The sequence below is a fragment of the Podarcis gaigeae genome (genome assembly GCF_964106915.1).
Source record: "Podarcis gaigeae genome assembly, chromosome: Z".
Taxonomy (NCBI): domain Eukaryota; kingdom Metazoa; phylum Chordata; class Lepidosauria; order Squamata; family Lacertidae; genus Podarcis; species Podarcis gaigeae.
The window spans coordinates 14967719-14987903 of record NC_139691.1 but is presented as its reverse complement, the minus strand read 5'-3'; the positions used below and the strand labels follow the sequence as shown (position 1 = coordinate 14987903).

General features: G+C 44.5%; 1 protein-coding gene and 3 long non-coding RNA genes across 6 annotated transcripts in view; 2 read left to right on the top strand and 2 right to left on the bottom strand.

Moving 5' to 3' along the window:
* LOC310836362 overlaps positions 1 to 8145 on the top strand; it is a 59456-nt gene extending 51311 nt beyond the window's left edge. Inside the window, exon 2 of the long non-coding RNA XR_014560038.1 lies at positions 7192 to 8145. This is a non-coding gene — a long non-coding RNA (uncharacterized lncRNA). The remainder of the gene's footprint in view (positions 1 to 7191) is intronic.
* Positions 1 to 8145, top strand: part of GFI1B (growth factor independent 1B transcriptional repressor) — a 30060-nt gene extending 21915 nt beyond the window's left edge. For all 3 annotated transcript variants that reach the window (XM_083721423.1, XM_083721421.1, XM_083721422.1), the window contains 6 exons: positions 69 to 200; positions 480 to 641; positions 2051 to 2301; positions 2924 to 3061; positions 4256 to 4421; positions 5918 to 8145. In XM_083721423.1, coding sequence (XP_083577549.1) covers positions 80 to 200; positions 480 to 641; positions 2051 to 2301; positions 2924 to 3061; positions 4256 to 4421; positions 5918 to 6096 — 1017 coding nt within the window. In that variant the 5' untranslated portion in view covers positions 69 to 79 and the 3' untranslated portion in view covers positions 6097 to 8145. The remainder of the gene's footprint in view (positions 1 to 68; positions 201 to 479; positions 642 to 2050; positions 2302 to 2923; positions 3062 to 4255; positions 4422 to 5917) is intronic.
* On the bottom strand, positions 3050 to 19987 carry LOC310836354. The gene is made up of 3 exons (XR_014560030.1): positions 19876 to 19987; positions 17828 to 17916; positions 3050 to 3157 (listed from the first exon to the last, which is right to left on the bottom strand). It is a non-coding gene; the product is annotated as an uncharacterized lncRNA (long non-coding RNA).
* Positions 15000 to 16314, bottom strand: LOC310836361. The gene is made up of 3 exons (XR_014560037.1): positions 16196 to 16314; positions 15346 to 15951; positions 15000 to 15084 (listed from the first exon to the last, which is right to left on the bottom strand). It is a non-coding gene; the product is annotated as an uncharacterized lncRNA (long non-coding RNA).
* Positions 19988 to 20185: the final 198 nt, after the last annotated feature.

The window sequence follows — 20185 nt, the reverse complement described above, 5'->3', positions numbered from 1 at the left end:
GATGATGATAATGTGTCATTCTGGTTTTACTATGTTTTCTCCTATCTTTCTGGATCTGTTTTCCCCAGGTGAACAGAAAATGCCAAGGTCTTTCTTAGTGAAGAGTAAGAAGGCAAACTCTTATCACCAGTACCGAGTTGTGGATGACGGTCTCCTGGTTCCGAAATGGGACCCAGCAACAGTTGTGCCCTCCACTGCAGGTGGGTCAGACACCTCTGGGTTGTCTAGGAACCACGCTGGTTACGGGAAAGCCTCCAGTGTTTAATCATAGCGGCACTATGTTTATTTGTTTGATTTGTGGGTCACCTTCCAATAATAATAATAATAATAGTAGTAATAACAATTATTATTTATATGCCGCCCATGTGACTGGGTTGTCTCAGCTGCTAAGGATTGCAGCTTAGCAGCAGAGCATCCGGTTCCCATGCAGATGTTCTCGAGTTTAATAAATAAAACTATTGCCTGCATTCTGATCACAGTTATTCATGGCCACAACACCCCCAAGGACAGCGAGGCCCTCAGCACTGGTTGCCCACAAGGCCCTGCTCCAAAAGATGGAAATGAACCCAAAGGAGTCAAAGAAGAGTATGTTCTCCCTGCCCAGAATATGACCAGAACAGTGTCAGGGCCTCCAATATCAGGTGAGCAAGCTGTGGGTCACAGCACTTTATTTGAAGCAGGCTGGGTAAGAATCAGTGCTCTTTTTTTTTTTTTTTTTTTGGTTTAAAATAAATTGTGTGTGTGTGTGTGTGATCAAGAGAGACTCCCAGAGCAGCAGCCAGATCACTATTTAAAAAGACACAGCACAAAAGGAAAACTGACTGGGAGGAGGAAATAACCAAGCTCAGGGTCAAGTTTCCAGTTCAGCTTGAGTGGAAATCTGAGAAGAGAAAGTGCTGAACTTGCCGGATAGAGTGGCCGTGTGCCCCTTGTCTTCCCTTTGATATGCAAGTCCAGGGTGCAGCTTCCAATATTCACATACTTAGGCTGCGGTCCAGTACTCACTTGCCTAGGAGAAAGCCCCAGGGAGCTGCAAAGCCTGGGGGTCAAAATGAATCAGTGAAAAACAATAACAATAACAATAATTATAATAATTTATTATTTATACCCCGCCCATCTGGCTGGGCCTCCCAAGCCTCTGGGAAGCCTCCAACAAAATATCAAAATACAGTAATGCATCAAACCTTAAAAGCTTCCCTAAACAGGGCTGCCTTCAGATGTCTTCTAAAAGTCTGGTAGTTGTTGTTCTCTTTGACATCAGGTGGGAGGGCGTTCCACAGGGCGGGTGCCACTACCGAGAAGGCCCTCTGCCTGGTTCCCTGTAACTTGGCTTCTTGCAGTGAGGAAACCGCCAGGAGGCCCTCAGCACTGGACCTCAGTGTCTGGGCAGAACGATGGGGGTGGAGACGTTCCTTCAGGTATACTGGACCGAGGCCGGTATGTGATGCTCTGTTTAGCTGTACATCAGCATCGCCCAGTCAAATTTGCACCATTGCTTTTAGGATATGTAGGAAGAAGTATTGATGGGGAAATGAGTTTAAAACAGTCTTTCTGTCCTGCTGATTTAAGCCCTTGCTTTGTACCTCGAGTGTTTTTCCCTGGCTGGAATGTTCCCTTGTTTGCCTCGGTGGAGGATGGAGAGGGTGTGTATGCTTCTTTGCTCTACAAAGATAAAATTTACATGTATGGAATGCTTTTTTTTTCTATATAAAAAAAGATGTTTAGAGGTACTCTCATTTTGACTCAAGAAAATCACCATTTTATAGTTCAGATCGGGAAAGTAATTACATTAAATGGACAAAAGTACAAAGATTCACAAAATGTGTAGGGGTATGCGTACCCCTGCGTACCCCCAGGAAAAAAGCACTACACATATGGCTCCATCCACTTTTGCCTCGGGCCATGCTTGCCACTGGTATGTGGCCCTGGGAAGGTTGCCTAGAAGGGATTGTGACGCTGGGGCTGAAAAAGGCTCCCCACAGCCCTGGAAGGTTCAAAAAAAGTAAATTATGAGCAGGCTGATAATATGATTCATCCTATTCCACCTCAGAGATGCCTGTCCAAGCTCTGAAATCCAAAGACACTGGCTCAGTTGAAAGTGTGACCACCTTTTACAAGCCCAGTTTTGCTTGGAGTGCCTTCCGTCCTCCATACAGCTACAGGCCAGTCTCTTCTACCCTTCTGGAACATTCCGTTAGCCTGTATGAGAGCCACCTCCTCCCAGCCTCAGAGCCACCCCTTGACTACAGCCTGAGATTCTCACAGGACATGGAGACATACCACTGTGTGATCTGTAACAAGGTGAGTTCCCTGTGGACCATCGGTGATAAATCTGTGGTCCTTCTGATGTTGGATTACAACTTCCATCATCCTCGCCCATACCTGCTGGGGCTGATGGGAGTTTATTTAAATATTTTACCCCCACCATTCGACCAAGAGAGGCTCCCACAGAGGCTTACCGATCATTTATCTAAAGGCGCCTATTTCATTGTAAGGAGAGAATCCCACAAGGGTGGTTTGTTGTTGTTTGTTTTACATCATTGAAACAAATTGCTCATTTACCAATCTACAGGCTGACCAGATAGGAAGCAAGCAGGCAGCATAGTCTCCATGGACCCAGCTGCCATGATAACCTAGATGATGCAGACATAATTCATGCTGCTGAATGGCTAAAAAAAAAAAGGTTAAAAAATTTGCAGGGGTAAAGGAGATCTAATCTAGAGTGGGAACTTGGTATGGTGGATGGAAAAGGGCTTTAACTATTTGCCTCCTGCTACAGGCTAATGAGACTTGTTGTCCAAAACACCGGTGGGGCTGGAACCATGTTGGGGAAAGCCTGCTCCATGAGAAGGAAACGCAGAAAAGCAGAACGTGAGACAGACTGAACTGCCACAGTTCTAAAAACATCTCTTTGCCCTCTCAGATATTTTCTACCCCACATGGGCTGGAGGTCCACGTCCGACGATCCCACAGCGGCACACGACCCTTTGCTTGCGACACCTGCGGCAAAACGTTTGGGCACGCTGTGAGTCTGGAGCAACACGCCAACATTCACTCTCAGGTCAGGAGTGAGAGGAGGCAATAATATTCATCCTGTCCCGTGTCTCTCACAATCAGATCTGTTTCCATTCCACTACTGTTCGGCTTCCATGAAAACCTACAACATAAGAACACAATAATCCCTTGTTGGATCAGGCCAATAGCCCATCTAGTTCAGCATCCTTTTCTTACAGTGGCTAACCAGAGACCCCAGTGGTAAGCCCACAAGCAGGATTCAAGCACAAGAGCCCTTTCCCCTCCTGTAAAGGTAAACGTAAAGGTAAAGGAAAAGGGACCCCTGACCATTAGATCCAGTCGTGACTGACTCTGGGGTTGCGGCGTTCATCTCGCTTTATTGGCCGAGGGAGCCGGTGTATAGCTTCCGGGTTACGTGGCCAGCATGACTAAGCCACTTCTGGCGAACCAGAGCAGTGCACGGAAACGCCGTTTACCTTCCCACCAGAGCGATACCTATTTAGCTACTTGCACTTTTATATGCTTTCGAACTGCTAGGTTGGCAGGAGCAGGGAGGCAGGAGCAGGGACCAAGCAACGGGAGCTCACCCCATCATGGGGATTTGAACTGCCGACCTTCTGGTTGGCAAGCTGTAGGCTCAGTGGTTTAACCCATAACGCCACCCGGGTCCCTCTCCCCTCCTGTGGTTTCCAGCAATTGATATTCAGAAGCAATGCTGCCTTCAACTGCAGAGGCAGAGCATAGCCATCATGGCTAGTAGTCATCAACAGCCTTACACTTCATGAATTTATCCAAAACTCTTTTAAAGCCATCTAGGTTGGTAGCCATCTCCTGTGGGAGCAAATTCCATAGTTTAACTATGAGCTGTGCGAAGAAGTTCTTCCTTTTTTTCTGTCCTTGAACTTTAAACGTCTGTCATGTCAGCTCTTCCCTGCTTTTTCTCTAAATTAAAAAGTTCCAAATGCAAAAAGTACTTACATTGTTGTTCTCTCGCTAGTCACTATTCACTTGAAACAAGCAAAATTAATTATGTCATTAGTTATGTGATCAATTTTAACCTGAGGAAAACCTGGAAGACATAAACTGGAAATAACATTTACTTAGGTTTTGCAGACTAAAACAACCCCAACAAGAGCAAATGCTGCTTGTATTCACTTGCGTGATTTCCAGGGTTGGTGTTTCCCATCTCTGGACAACTGGCCTGACTTTTGGTCTCGATTTCTTGATCTTCTTGTTACAGGAGAGAAGCTTTGCATGCAAAATGTGTGGGAAGACTTTCAAACGCTCTTCCACCCTCTCTACTCACTTGCTGATCCACTCAGACACAAGGCCGTACCCCTGCCAGTACTGCGGGAAACGCTTCCACCAGAAGTCAGACATGAAGAAACACACATACATCCACACAGGTGAGAGGAGGAGTGCCCCCCCCTCCGCTGGTGGGATAGGGAGATGCTGGTTCAGCCTATTTCACTCATGTGTCTATTGCAGCATGTGTCTATTGCACATGCAGGTGCAATACTTGGTTTTTTTACTTGTTTATTATTATATGTCTAGACCCACCTTTCCTCCAAGGAGCTCAAAGTGGTTTCTCCCCTCCCCAGTTTATGTTCACAACAACCCTGTAAGGTAGGTTTAGGTTGAGACAAAGTAATAGATGACTCAGTGAGCTTCATGGAGAAGTTGGGATTTGAACCCACATCCACAGGTACTGGAAGTTACATTGGAGCCCCTGAGTGCCATGTTGGGGACCTAATGAATACATAACAACAAACAAACAAGATGAATTTTAACAGGGAGAAATGTAAAGTATTGAACTTGGGCAAAAAAAATGAGAGACACAAATACAAGATGGGTGACACCTGGCTTGAGAGCAGTACATGTGAAAAGGATCTAGGAATCTTGGTTGACCACAAACTTGACATGAGCCAACAGTGTGACGCGGCAGCTAAAAAAGCCAATGCAATTCTGGGCTGCATCAATAGGAGTATAGCATCTAGATCAAGGGAAGTAATAGTGCCACTGTATTCTGCTCTGGTCAGACCTCACGTGGAGTACTGTGTCCAGTTCTGGGCACCACAGTTCAAGAAGGACACTGACAAACTGGAACGTGTCCAGAGGAGGGCAACCAAAATGGTCAAAGGCCTGGAAACAATGCCTTATGAGGAACGGCTAAGGGAGCTGGGCATGTTTAGTCTGGAGAAGTGGAGGTTAAGGGGTGATATGATAGCCATGTTCAAATATATAAAAGGATGTCACATAGAGGAAGGAGAAAGGTTGTTTTCTGCTGCTCCAGAGAAGCGGACACGGAGCAATGGATCCAAACTACAAGAAAGAAGATTCCACCTAAACATTAGGAAGAACTTCCTGACAGTAAGAGCTGTTCGACAGTGGAATTTGCTGCCAAGGAGTGTGGTGGAGTCTCCTTCTTTGGAGGTCTTTAAGCAGAGGCTTGACAACCATATGTCAGGAGTGCTCTGATGGTGTTTCCTGCTTGGCAGGGGGACTTGATGGCCCTTGTGGTCTCTTCCAACTCTATGATTCTATGATTCTATATAATAATTCCTTTTGACCGCCTTTCTTTGCCATCCAGGAGAGAAGCCAGTTTGGTCTCTCCCTTGCCTTGAAGTTATTCCTGGTATGTAAGCGTAACAGGCTTCCCAGGGACCCTGTAGTGGTTCACCACACCTCTTAGGCCAGTGGGCACCTGTGGAGTTTTGGGAATGTCCTTGTCAAAAATAATTTTATCCATTATATTCCAAGGTAAATAGTACCAAGCATCCAGTGTAAGACTTTGGGCTCTTTCCCATTGAGTTACAATTACTGTTCGAGCTCCTATGACCATACGACTAATTAGAGCTGCTGCTATATTTTTACTTCTTGTCGTCTCCTCTTTGCCATCCAGGGGAGAAGCCACACAAATGCCAGGTCTGTGGCAAAGCCTTCAGCCAGAGCTCCAACCTCATTACGCACAGCCGCAAGCACACTGGGTTCAAGCCGTTTAGCTGTGAGCTTTGCGGCAAGGGCTTCCAGCGCAAGGTGGATCTGCGGCGACACCGGGAGAGTCAGCATAGCCTCAAGTGAGAAGAGGAGAGCAGCTTTCTGAGTTCAGCTAAGGGGAGATGGCTGACATCAGGAGAGATCCTTGTGGAGAGAGGAGAGTGTGCCCAAGATGAATTTCATCCTGTTCTCCGCCAAGAGAGAAAGAGAATGAAGGAGCCTAAGGAAGAGCAGCATTGTTCTCCTCCAGAGGGCCCATTGCTTAGGCTCAGTTTCCCCCACCTGTAGATTTTCTTCTCCTTCAAGGGAGGCCTGTCAATGGAGACAGTACTGAGCTAGACAGCTCAACAGCCTTACTTGGTTTGAGGCCCTCTCTGCACTGTATGTTTAAAGCTGTCTCGTACCACGGCTTCTAGGAAACTGTCGTTTGCTAAGGAGGCTGAGAGTAATTTGGAGACTCCCCACTCCTTTCACAGAACTACAATTCCCAGAGTTCCCCTGGATGGCAAATTAGTTGTTAAACCACTCTGGGAATTCTTCCTCCAAAGAATCCTGGGAAGTGTAGTTTGTTAAGGGTGCATAGTAGTAGTATTCCCTTAACAGAGCAACAAATCCCAAAGTTAAGAGGGATTGGTTATTCAACCATTCTGGAAACTGTAGCTGTAGGAAGGGAAAATGGATCTCCCAAGTACTCTTACACCCTTAACAAGCTACAGTCCCCATAATTTCTTTGGGGAGGCTATGAAAGTTGAAAGCTGTATGATACAGCTTTAAATCTACAGTGCGGATGGAGCCTAGGTCTGTTCCATATAATCTGCCAGCAAAACAAGTGCTCTGTCACTGAACTAAGGCCCTTCTGGGATAATTTTTTTATCTGCTGAACTGTCATGGCTTCCTCCAAAGAATCCTAGGAAATGTAGGTTACTGAGAGTAGGACATTTCCTACTACAGCAGTACCTCGGGTTAAGAACTTAATTCGTTCCGGAGGTCTGTTCTTAACCTGAAACTGTTCTTAACCTGAAGACCACTTTAGCTAATGGGGCCTCCTGCTGCCACTGCGCCGCTGTTGCAGGATTTCTGTTCTCATCCTGAAGCAAAGTTCTTAACCGAGCTAATATTTCTGGGTTAGCAGAGTCAGTAACCTGAAGCGTATGTAACCCAAAGCGTATGTAACCTGAGGTACCACTGTAGTCTTCCCCAACAGGACTACAGTGCCCATGATGCTCTAGGGAGAAGGAACAACAGTTAAAACCACTTTAAGCATGGAACACTGATAGGCTGCATGAAGAAGATTTGCAAAAAAGAAGAGCATAATGGCTAAGCTTGAGCCCCTCCTTGTTGCCCCCCCCCGGCAAAACCTCATCTGCCTTCTCAGAGAACACTGTCAATATGTATTTATGCTTATCTTATTGTATATATTGTTTTGAATGAATCATGCCACCCCTGGTGTTTTTAGCAAATATGCCTTACACAGCACCTATGAGCACATAGTTACTGGAGGACAAACCTTTGCGTTGAGGTCCTCTGCTCTTTGTCTTGGAGTGTTCAGACACCCCCAACTCCCCATGCCACTAATATAATTATCATCTGTTTATTTGTACTCAATTTCCCCACAAAATTGTGCCCAAGGTGGATCACAACATACCAGCAGAACAAGTATAACAAGTATAACAATTCAAAATATATATTAGAAACAACCTATGAGATTGTCTTATCACATGTCCACTTGAATGCTTCGATCAGTGGAATTGCCACTATTACAGGTGTCACATAATACCAATTCCACATTTCTAATAAATCTTTTACTCTGGCAGCACCTACGCTTTGGAGCTCTGCCTATTGATACCAGGCGAGCGCCTGCATTGTACTCTCTTTTGGCACCTGCGAAAAACGATGTTTAGACAAGTCCACCTGGATGCTTAGAAACATGACGCAAGATTGAATCTGTTTTCAGTCTATTGTTATTTTAACTTTTTGAGTGCCTTAAATTATTTTCTTAGTGATAATTCTATTGTTTTATCCTTTTTTTGTAAACTGCTTTGAGGTTGTTTTTTTATAAGTGGTGTATAAACTGTATGAACTTTATGATACAGTACATAATATCAATAAATGCATTTTTAAAAAATAAATAAATCCATACAAGTTTGTATAAAACAATACAGACAAACCAACCTAACTAAACAGCTTAGAATTAAACAGGAGAGATAATAACGCCTAACACGGAAGTAAAAAGTATAGAAATCAACCACATGATACATTGATTTCCTAGAGTTTGGACCAAAAGCTCAATTTTCAAACTTCCAGGGGCCTCACCCTTTCTATCTCTTGGGGTACTGCAGATACTCCTACATTTGTTCTCAGGGTGGGGAGAGGCCATGTAGGTGCCAACTTGAATAAAATAAGGGGGAGCAGGTAAGCCCCGCTCCACAGAATTGATCACAAGTCGTGGTGCACACACACAAACCATGGCCCATCACCTTTGGGGGGACCTGCCCCCCTCAAATAATTTATGGGGGGCGAAGGGACCTCGGCCCCTAGGAATTGGCTCCTATGATCTTGGCTGTCACTCCACACAGAGGCCAATAACATACCCTCCAACATTTCTCTGAAGAAAATAGGGGTGTCGTACTGTGTTGCCCCAGCCACTCTAGCTAGCTTCCCACATATAAAAAACATCGTACCACATCCTCCAACATCCTTCTGATGAAAATAGGGACGTCCTAATGAAAAACAGAACATTCTAGGATCAAGTCAGAAATCGGGATGGCTTCTGTAAATTCGGGTCCCTCCCTGGAAAACAGGGACAGTTGGAGGGTCTGCAATAACCTTCATTCCACATTCTTCTACCAAACAGCATACATTCACGTGAGCTGGGGGGTAAACAGACTTTCTCTCAGATAAGGGTAAGAGGAGATAAATATACCTTTCAAAGAGAGTGTTTTATAAATAAAAATAAATGACTATCTCTAGGAGTGGGGAGTGCGGAACCTGTGGCCCCATCGGGCAGATTGCCCCATTTGTCCTGTGAGGCAAGCTGTTGTAAACAAAATCTGCCCTTTTTACCTTATGGGGTATCCAAGAGCCTGTATAGAGTCCTTAAGTGGGTTCCCTATTGGTAAGAGAAAATAACAGATGCCAACCAGAGAATATTGAGAAGCAAAGCAGCTATTAAGCCTGATCTTTATTAAACTGTTGCAACAAGTTCCTCACTCACCCCAAGCAGTGGTACCTCTGGTTACGTACTTAATTCGCCCTTATATAGACTTTTTAAATTGCCCACCCTCAAACTCCAGACCGTTCCCAGAAACATCATACCTACATTACAGAAGAGGTGGTCTACAACATAAATCTGAGTGCGTTGTTTATCTCCTGTCTGGCAGGTTACCTGGTTGCATTATCTGGGTTTTGGCCACTCTTGTTATTATAACTACTTAATTCCTGAATCCAGGTCCCAGGTTCACCCTATTCACACCTTAAATGTGGCCTTAAGGCAGGATTTGTGAGCACAGAGACAATGGGGAGGTTTTTTTTCTATTTCTCCCTCATTGCAGAGAAATATTTGGTCAGTTTAGGAGAGTCAAAATGGTTTCAGAACTGTCTTCCTGTACTGTTTCAAACATGTGGTTTATGTATTCATGTACAGTCATACCTCATGTTACGTTTGCTTCATGTTACGTTCTTTCAGGTTGCATCACGTGGTGACCCGGAAGTACCGGAAAGAGTTACTTCCGGGTTTTGACGCTTGCGCATGCGCAGAAGCGCTAAATCGCGCCGTGCACTTGCGCAGATACGGTGCTTCGGGTTGCGCTGTTTTCATGTTGTGAACGGGCCTCCGGAACGGATCCTGTTCGCAACCAGAGGTACCACTGTACGTGTTTGCCTTGTACATTTAATTTATATATTTGAGACTTTAAATTCTTATAACAAAGCTGAGGCCACCTGAGAGGCATGACTTAGGTATGGGGTGTGTGGCCTGCCTGGGGACAACCTCATGGGTCAGAGGGAGAGGCGTGGACTCTGATGTTTTAAAACAAAAGTCATGACTCCCTTAGTTTTCTTGCTGCCACTCTAAATGAGTTAGAATGGAAGGAGAACCTGGTGAAATAAACACAGGAAGAGGTGGGGAGGGAGAATGTTTTCAGGATACACAGATTCAAAAGCAGGGCTATGTAAGCCAGCCTCATGGCTAGCCAGGTAATGTGAATAACTGATAGTGATGGAAATGTCATTGACGCAAAGCCTTTTGTTTTACAAGATAGGAGAGAAGCCAGGTGTCTGATTTGCTTTTATGGATATTTACAGATTTACCTGGGGTTTGCAAGGCCATTGCAGTTACATCTACAAAAAGCTTCCTGTGATGTTGGGGAAGGGCAACAAGTGTCGTACCTTCAGCGCAGAGGTCCCAGGTTCAATCCCCACCAGATTCAATCCTGACAGCCGCTGCCTGTCAGTACAGAGAGTACCAAGCTAGACGGACCCAGTGCTTTGACTCTGTAAAATTGCATGCAGAAGGTCCCTGGTTCAATCCCCGGCATCTCTGGGTAGGGCTAGAGGAGACCCCTGTCTGAAACTCAGGAGAGCAGCTGCCAGTCAGCGTAGACAAGATTGAGTAGCTCGACCAATGATCTGAGTTGGTAAAAGGCTTCCTATTTAAATCGGTTATTTATTTATTTAAATCGGTTATTTATCCAGGACTAGAGCAGAGCACCTTTTTACATGCAGAAGGCCCAGGCATTTCCAATCCCCAATGGCATTTCCAGGTAAGGCTAGAGGAGACCCCTTGTCTGAAACACTGGGGAGTAGCTGCCCATCAGAGTTGACATTACTGAGCTAAAGGAATGTTGGTCTTCCTTAGTATAAGGCAGCTTCCCATGTTCTCCTCTTCCCCCACCGCACAAAATGCTTTTACCTTTCTGGAGATTGCACATTCTCGCTCTTCCTACTCATAATCAGCCCAAGATCTGTTGGTTGAAGACAGCTGGAAGGAAGAATACACAAACGTGCAAACTGCCCCCCCCCCCCCGCCCCACAGCCCCTCCTGGAAGAACCCTGCAGGGAGTGCTTTGCATGCCCCTAATTTGCTAACCAAAGCAATCCAAATATCCCCCCCTCCCCCCCTCAAGCACAAGAATGAAGGTGTTAAGGTGGGGAGGGGTGAAAGATAGGGCAGGAGAGGATACAATCGGGCTTTTCATTCCTCCAGCTTTGTTGAGATTTCGATGTTAGGTTAGTTCCCAATTGACTGGCAGCTAGGATGGCTGCTGAGGCTGGCAGTGTGGCCCAACTGCAGGCGGCAAGTCCACATACAGTGGTACTTCTGGTTACATACGCTTCAGTTTACATACGCTTCAGGTTACAGACTCCGCTAACCCAGAAATAGTACCTCGGGTTAAGAACTTTGCTTCAGGATGAGAACAGAAATCACACAGTGGCAGTAGCGGCAGCGCAGTGGCGGCAGCGGGAGGCCCCATTAGCTAAAGTGGTGCTTCAGGTTAAGAACAGTTTCAGGTTAAGAACGGACCTCCGGAACGAATTAAGTATGTAACCAGAGGTACCACTGTACTGGACACCTTCACATCACATGGCTCCTGCCACAAAAAGAGAATATTGGGAACTGTAGTTTGTTAAGGATGCTAGGAATTGTAGCTCTGTGAAGGGGTAACTACTACATAATAAAAAAAATTCCTTCCAGTAGCACCTTAAAGACCAACTAAGTCAGTTCTTGGTATGAGCTTTCGTGTGCATGCACACTTCTTCAGATACCTGAAGAAGATACCTGAAGAAGTGTGCATGCACACGAAAGCTCATACCAAGAACTGACTTAGTTGGTCTTTAAGGTGCTACTGGAAGGAATTTTTTTTGTTTTGACTATGGCAGACCAACACGGCTACCTATCTGTAACTACTACATAATAATAATTTAAAGAAAGTAGCCTTTCAGCCTAACCAACCCCACAAGTTGCTTGTGGGGATTAAATGAAGATTGGGAGGACCATGCCCACCAACTTTAATTGGGGAAAAAGATGAACTATAAATGTGATAAAATAATGATAATGATAACAATAATTTAAAGACAATAGTAGTAACAGTCACTGTCTCTCAGCCTGATCTACCTCACGATGTTGTGAGGATTAAATGAGGGGGAGAACCACACCCACCACCCTTCCTTGGAATATAAATGCAATAAGTTAATAAAAAATAAGGATACAAAGAGAGAGCTTTTTTTTTTTAAAGCAACCTTTGGTTTTATGCCCCTCACCCTGACACAAAGTAAAACACTACTGGAAAACTGGAGCCTGGAAATCTGAGGTTGAGGAGGGCAGCCTGTGGAGCTCAGCTTTGGGGTGATAAGTTTATCAGGGTTTGCCAGCTGCCAACTGCCAAGGCTGTCAAGCAGGCCTGTTAGGGAGGGGGAAGATCTACCAGGGCAAGATAGGTCACCCTGGGCCTTATCAGAGCCCAGTCTCACAACACAGAGATCCAGAAAAGGGCTTTCTCCACCCCACAACAAAAGGCAGATTGGCAAGGCGGAGGACATGGGAACAGAGTGTAGGAGGAGGTAAAAGTCTTCCAAAGTGGGCTCACTATGCAACTGGGGAACTTTGCAAAATGGAAGGCGATGGTGAGAAAATCTGCACGGCAGGCAAACATGGAAAGTCTTGGACAGGAGACACTTAGAGCAGTAGTTATTACAAAAAGACTGGATCCTCTTTAAAGCCTCCTTCATATTATACATTTAAACCACTATGATACCACTATAAACTGTAACTGGGTTCGTGTGAAATTCTGGCAGCTGTAGTTTGTTATGGGTGCAGAGAGTTGTTAGAAGGTGCACACACACACCCATTCCCCTCCTAGAGCAACAATTTGTATATATCCTTTTATTTCCTGTTTCTCTGAATTCCAAAGCATTCAAATTGTTAACATGACAAAACATAATACAGGAGAAATAAAATAGGTGGGGGAAGTGAAGTTACAAGGAATCAGTCAGAGGCGGTCACCTTCCTATCTGTTGTCAAGGAGATAAATAACTATGCAACTTTTAGAGAACATCTGAAGGCAACTCTGTATATAGGAAAGTTCTTAATGTTTGATGTTTTATTGTTTTTATATCTGCTGGAAGGGGCCCAGAGTGGATGGGACAACCCAGTCAGATGGGTGGGGTGCAAATAATAAAAATTATTATAATTTTTTTTTGAAATATATTTTTTATTGATTTTAATTCGTTTTGCTACATCAAACATTAAAGCAAACAGAAGAAACATACATAACACATAAACACAAAAAAGAAATACATAAAAAAGAGAAATAATAATAACGAAAACAGAAGAAAAAACATCTCCTAACATAAGATACCAACAAATTAACTTAAAAAGGTAAAGGTAAAGGTACCCCTGCCCGTTCGGGCCAGTCTTGACAGACTCTGGGGTTGTGCGCCCATGTCACTTAAGAGGCCAGGGGCCAGCGCTGTCCGGAGACACTTCCGGGTCACGTGGCCGGCGTGACATCACTGCTCTGGCGAGCCAGAGCCGCACACGGAAACACCGTTTACCTTCCCGCTGGTAAGCGGTTCCTATTTATCTACTTGCACCCGGAGGTGCTTTCGAACTGCTAGGTTGGCAGGCGCTGGGACCGAGCAGCGGGAGCGCACCCCGCTGCAGGGATTCGAACTGCCGACCTTTCGATCGGCAAGTCCTAGGTGCTGAGGCTTTAACCCACAGCGCCACCTGCGTCCCTAACAAATTAACTTACATTTACTAAATAACACACAACACTGATTGACTTCCCTTCATCTCGGTTTCAGAATATATTATATGATTTTTTATCTGCAGTTTCTTTCCCTCAAAAAACTCTTTACATCACAAGTGTTATGCCACACCTACTGTGATTTTTAGATTTTTTACCTCTGTTTCCATGTATGTCATAAATTTGTTCCATTCTTTGTTAAACTTTATAATTATTATAATTATTATTACTAGTTTTTAACTGGGTTTTGTGTACAGTTTTGCTATGTATGCACCATTCATTTTGACAAATAAGTTTATAAATCTTTTTTTTTTTAATAGACATAATAAATATGTCTGCATGGACTATGTGTTTTTGCGTGTGTGTCATAGAGCATATCCCATAATTCTTTGCAAAACACACAAACTTGAATACCATGGCAGACTGGCTGATGTGGAAGCTGCTGCTCTCAATAAATGACAAGCCCCCCCTCCCCAGCACTTCCTTTTCCATGTCATTTCAAAAGCTGGACAGCTTATCTTCCCTCCTAAACTGTTTTCTATTTGGAGCTTTCATTGCATTTTTGGCTGTGGCTGAGGAGCCGTAATCCCCTTCCTTTCTGCTCAGTGCAAACTATCTTTTGGAGCAGAAAGCATTTTTTTTGTCTCTTCATATTTTTAAAGAGCAACATTGCACCACCAAAGCTGAATACAACAGTTCTACAAGTGGTGGCATCCCAAAGCCACCTGTTGACTCACTCACTCCTGTACAACTGAGACATGCGTTTGATAAGTTCAAAGAGTGCAGCAACACATTGGAGAACACACTATTTGCCACCCGAGGGCTGCATTCCTTCCTAATCAACTTTCTAGGCGCCACATGGTGTGAATTTATCCTAATAAACACATTCTTGTAAGCAGTATTGTCTAAAATACACATTTTTGCAGAGAGTTTTTCCTAAAACAATGCATTCATGTACTATGATTTCACAGATACAGTGGTACCTCGGGTTACATACGCTTCAGGTTACATACGCTTCAGGTTATACACTCCACTAAGCCAGAAATAGTGCTTCAGATTAAGAACTTTGCTTCAGGATAAGAACAGAAATCGGGCTCCGGCGGCACGGCAGCAGCAGGAGGCCCATTAGCTAAAGTGGTGCTTCAGGTTAAGAACAGTTTCAGGTTAAGTACGGACCTCCGGAACGAATTAAGTACTTAACCCGAGGTACCACTGTACATTAATTTTTACAGACATATTCCACTCGTGTATGCAGATTGTAAACATTGGTTGGTTGGAGAATTGCAATGCAAAATTAGGGTAAGTGTGGATTTCAAAGGTGTTGCATCTTGGTTTCCATATGAAGAAGAAGAAGAGAAGAGTTTGGATTTGATACCCCACCTTTCACTCCCCTTCAGGAGTCTCAAAGCGGCTAACATTCTCCTTTCCCTTCCTCCCCCACAACAAACACTCTGTGAGGTGAGTGGGGCTGAGAGACCTCAAAGAAGTGTGACTGGCCCAAGGTCACCCAGCAACTGCATGTGGAGGAGCGGAGATGCGAACCCGGTTTCCCAGATTACGAGACTACCGCTCTTAACCACTACACCACACTGGCTTCAGAAATGGTTTCAGAAGTGCAAATTTGAAATATTCACTTTTAAATGTGAACCACATTTAATTTCTCCCTCATCCCTACCGGTGTGATTTTAATGTCACTTCTGGGACTAATGAGTGGAGCTGCCCTATGTAATATAGCCTCAATTGTCCACTCTCTATTGACCTTCTCCTTGGACTACTACATGGGGATGCCCTTACAGACGGACTGGAGGCTGCAGCTGGTGAATAATGCAATTGCTAGGTTGTAAACTGGGTCAGCCTGATGGGACCATATAAAACCAATAATGAAAATATTACTGGGGCTGCCAGTGAACCACCAGACCAAATTCAATCTATTAGTATTAGCATACAATGCCCCAAATGGCATGGGACCCAAGTACGTAAAAGAGCCCCTTTTCAAATACCAACCATCTCAGACCCTATAATCATCAGGTGAGGACTTGGTGGTGGTGCCACCACTGGGGGGGCTACCCAGCTGACAAGGCCTTTTCAGTGATGGGTCCCTGGTTGTGGAATGCCTTGCAATATGTGCCTTTCTATTTGAAGACATTCCTCTTTATCTAGGCATTTGGTGACTGCAGAGTAATGTTCCTGGTGACTCTGCTATCCTTGGATGAAATAAAAAAATTCCTTCCAGTAGCACCTTAAAGACCAACTAAGTCAGTTCTTGGTATGAGCTTTCGTGTGCATGCACACTTCTTCAGATACTGAAGATATCTTCAGATATCTGAAGAAGTGTGCATGCACACGAAAGCTCATACCAAGAACTGACTTAGTTGGTCTTTAAGGTGCTACTGGAAGGAATTTTTTTTGTTTTGACTATGGCAGACCAACACGGCTACCTATCTGTAACTTGGATGAAATAACCTTTATAACCGCAAGTGCTTTCAGAATGTTTTTAACTGAAACTGTTTTTAGATGGTTTTAAATGTAGTGGTTTTAAGAATTATTTCATCTGTTGTGGCAGTGTGTTGTAATGGTTACAGTGTTGGACTAGGGCCTGGGAGACCAGGGTGTGAATCCCCTACTCAGCCGTGAAGCTCATTAGGTGCCCTTGGACCAGTCATTGTCTCTCAGTCTAACCTACCTCATAGGATTGTTGTGAGGACAAAGTAGGGAAGGGGAAACAATGTAGGCCACCTTCAGCTTCTTTGAGGAAAAGCTAGTGTGAGCTAGTGTGTATATATATATATATATAAATTTAGAATGTGTTTTAAAACTGTGTCTCTTTTGTCTGTCACCCTGGGCTTATTGGGGTGGAAGGGTGGGGTATAAATTACAGCAAATTAATAAATAATAAAAGAGAAAATGAAATTGCCCTTTAAAAGATATCCCATAAACTACAAGCAACTAAAGGGCAGAGCTCGAATGAGCATTTTAATAAATATATATGGCATGATTTTATTTCTTACACAAACATGTGAGGAGGCATGTGGTCACTCAGAGCCTTCAGTGTATGCAAATGTCTGGCTCATTTAAGTCTACACAGAACCTTTATTCTCATAGGCGGAGAATACATTTTTGTTATAAATCTTTATTACTTGTAAAGCGAATCTTTGTATGAGCTAAAACTTTTATTATCCATTTGGAGCTGTGTTGTGTCTTTGTACTTTTGTCCTAGGCTGTGACATTCTCTGCTTTAAATCTTTTGACTCTTTATTTTCTTTCTTTTTGTTACATTTGCAAGTCTTTTTGTTAACAATTCAATGATATCTATATCTATCTATCTATCTATCTATCTATCTATCTATCTATATGATGCACTATTTATTTTATGTGCTGTGAAGAAGTTCTCTGCAAATCCCCGCTCTGCCTCCTCAGCTGTCAAGCTGAAATCCTTCTGAGAGCCCTAAACCTGCTCTCCACTGAGCCTCAAGGCCACCGTGTTATCGCTCCCTGCCACTTGCCTTTTTGTCCCTTGGATTCTCCGCCCCCGGTGATTCAGCAAAATCTTCTCTGAGGAAAGAAACAGAAGCCCCACATTGAACAAATCACAATGTCAGATTGCCAAGGTGGACGGGAGGAGAGTTGAAATACAAAAAGGGGGCAATTAGGTGGTCAGAACACCATGACTAGCAAGACTTATTAATAATATTGTACAGTGCAAACAGGACGTGGGTGGCGCTGTGGTCTAAACCACTGAGCCTAAGGCTTGCTGATCGGAAGGTTGGCGGTTCGAATCCCCACGACGGGGTGAGCTCCCATTGTTCGGTCCCAGCTCCTGCCAACCTAGCAGTTTAAAAGCACGTCAAAGTGCAAGTAGATAAATAGGTACCGCTCCGGCGGCAAGGTAAACGGCATTTCCGTGTGCTGCTCTGGTTCGCCAGAAGCGGCTTAGTCATGCTGGCCACATGACCCAGAAAAACTCCCTCTGCCAGTAAAGCGAGATGAGCGGCGCAACCCCAGAGTAGTCCGCGATTGGACCTAACAGTCAAGGGTCCCTTTACCTTTACCTTATCGTGCACACAACTTACTGAAGCGGCAGCAAGTTCCAGGGGTTGACTTTTATAACGTTGGTTTCCTTTTGGGTGGGGGAAGAGAGCACTGGAGACTTCTGATGTTTCTGGAAATAAATTGTTCATTTAAGAATGTAAGAAGGCGCCTTACACTGAATCAGGCCATTGGTCCATCTGGCTAAGAACTGACTGGCAGTGGCCCTGCAGGATGTCAGGCAGAGAACATTCCCAGCCTGGCCCTGAGCTCCCAGTGAGGAGTGAACCTGGGACCTTCTGCATGCAAAGCAGATGCTCTGTCACTTGGGTATGGCCTTTCCTATATATTTAAAAATGGACAGGTTTGTGCAGATGGGAAACAAAGAGCAGGCCAAACTTTGTTATTGTTATTAAATTACACATTTAGAAACTGCTTTACAGTCTGCATATATGGAAGCAGTGTACAATAAGAAATAATGATATTAATTATGAATAATACATACACCGGAGAGGATACCACCTTCCGTGCTGCTACAGTCACATGGGCTTTGGGTTGCTCTGTATGCTGGTGGCTGTGGCTGCAGGCTGTCATTTTAATTCCCCCACAGTGTCCCTGGGTCCCTGGCATAGTGCTTCTGCACTATGCAGAATAATCAGACATTGCGGACAGAAAACTGTAAAATTTCTCCTTCCTCGTATATAGGGTGAATTCCAGAAAGCCCCCCCCCCTCGCAAAGCTTCACACCACAGTACTTCACCACATAGCACATAGTTAAAATGGCGGGATTTGCTCCAACAAGATGCAGTGGTGGCCACCTTTTTGAACACACCTGGAAGAGGACTGGACAAACTATTGGAGGATAAGGCTATCAATGGCTACTAGCCATGATGGCTTTGTTCCCCCTCCAGGGGCAGAGGCATATAGTTGGCCCCTGTGGGACTAGATGCTGGCAGGAGTGCCGGCTTGGCCCTGCGACCGTGGGTGCCCGCGGTCATGGATGTCATGCAGCGTGCATGGCCCTGGCACCAATTTTTTTGGGCCCCAGGGCCCCAGAGAGTAAGCACCTATGGAGGCTGGACTGGGTGGGCCTTTAGCCTGATCTAGCAGGACTCTTCTTATGCTCTTATGCTCAGCTCTAGTGAAGATAGATATACAGTGGTACCTCGGGTTACATACGCTTCAGGTTACATATGCTTCAGGTTACTGACTCCGCTAACCCAGAAATAGTACCTCGGGTTAAGAACTTTGCTTCAGGATGAGAACAGAAATTGTGCTCCGGCGGCGCAGCGGCAGCGGGAGGCCCCATTAGCTAAAGTGGTGCTTCAGGTTAAGAACAGTTTCAGGTTAAGAACGGACCTCCAGAACGAATTCAGTACTTAACCCGAGGTACCACTGTAATATTTTAAGTGCAGTGTTAGCAAATGTGTGCTCAAACGCTCCCTTTACATTTGAATTCTTACATCATTCTTCACCCTCAGTTTCAGCAAGGTGGAAGTTTTCAAGGAAGTTCAGTAACAGTAGGTAAAGTACGGTAAGTTTGCCTGCCATTACTAATTGAGGACCCCATGAAAAACCTATGAGGAACCAGCACCAGAAAATAACGTGCAAAACATCATTCTTCACCCTCAGTTTCAGCAAGGTGGAAGTTTTCAAGGAAGTTCAGTAACAGTAGGTAAAGTACGGTAAGTTTGCCTGCCATTACTAATTGAGGACCCCATGAAAAACCTATGAGGAACCAGCACCAGAAAATAACGTGCAAAACAACTGCTGTATTTAATAAACAAAACAACAACAACCCTTGTATAGTGTGCCTCTTGTGTCACTGATAGTTGTCAAATACTGCACCCTGGTGTTCATGAAGTGAATAAACAGACTTAAAAAGGGAACGAATCAACACTCCAATAGAAAGGGCTTCCTGATTATCTTTGATGCCACCTTTTCCCTCTCTCTCCTGCAGAGTAAATGTGCCAACACTATCAGACCCTCAGAAATACTGTATTTGCTAACTCGGCTGCTTTGATCTGTGGAACCGGCTCCATATAATACTCTTTCTGCAGTTGTAAGAAAATTTTAAAAAGTAAAAGCTTACGTTTTTCAGATTTTATGTGGATACAGTTCTGTTGTTGTTGTTGTTTAGTTGTTTGGTTGTGTCCGACTCTTCGTGACCCCATGGACCAGAGCACACCAGGCACTCCTGTCTTCCATCGCCTCCTGCAGTTTGGTCCAATTCATGTTAGTAGCTTCCATCTCGTCCTCTGTCGTCCCCTTCTCCTTGTGCCTTTAATCTTTATCTGCCCTTAAATGGATCCTGGCAGGTTGGGGGGAACAGCACAGAAAACAGCACTTACTTTATGGCAAAAAACTAGCACAAAACTTGGGCATTGGTTTGGAGGGGATTA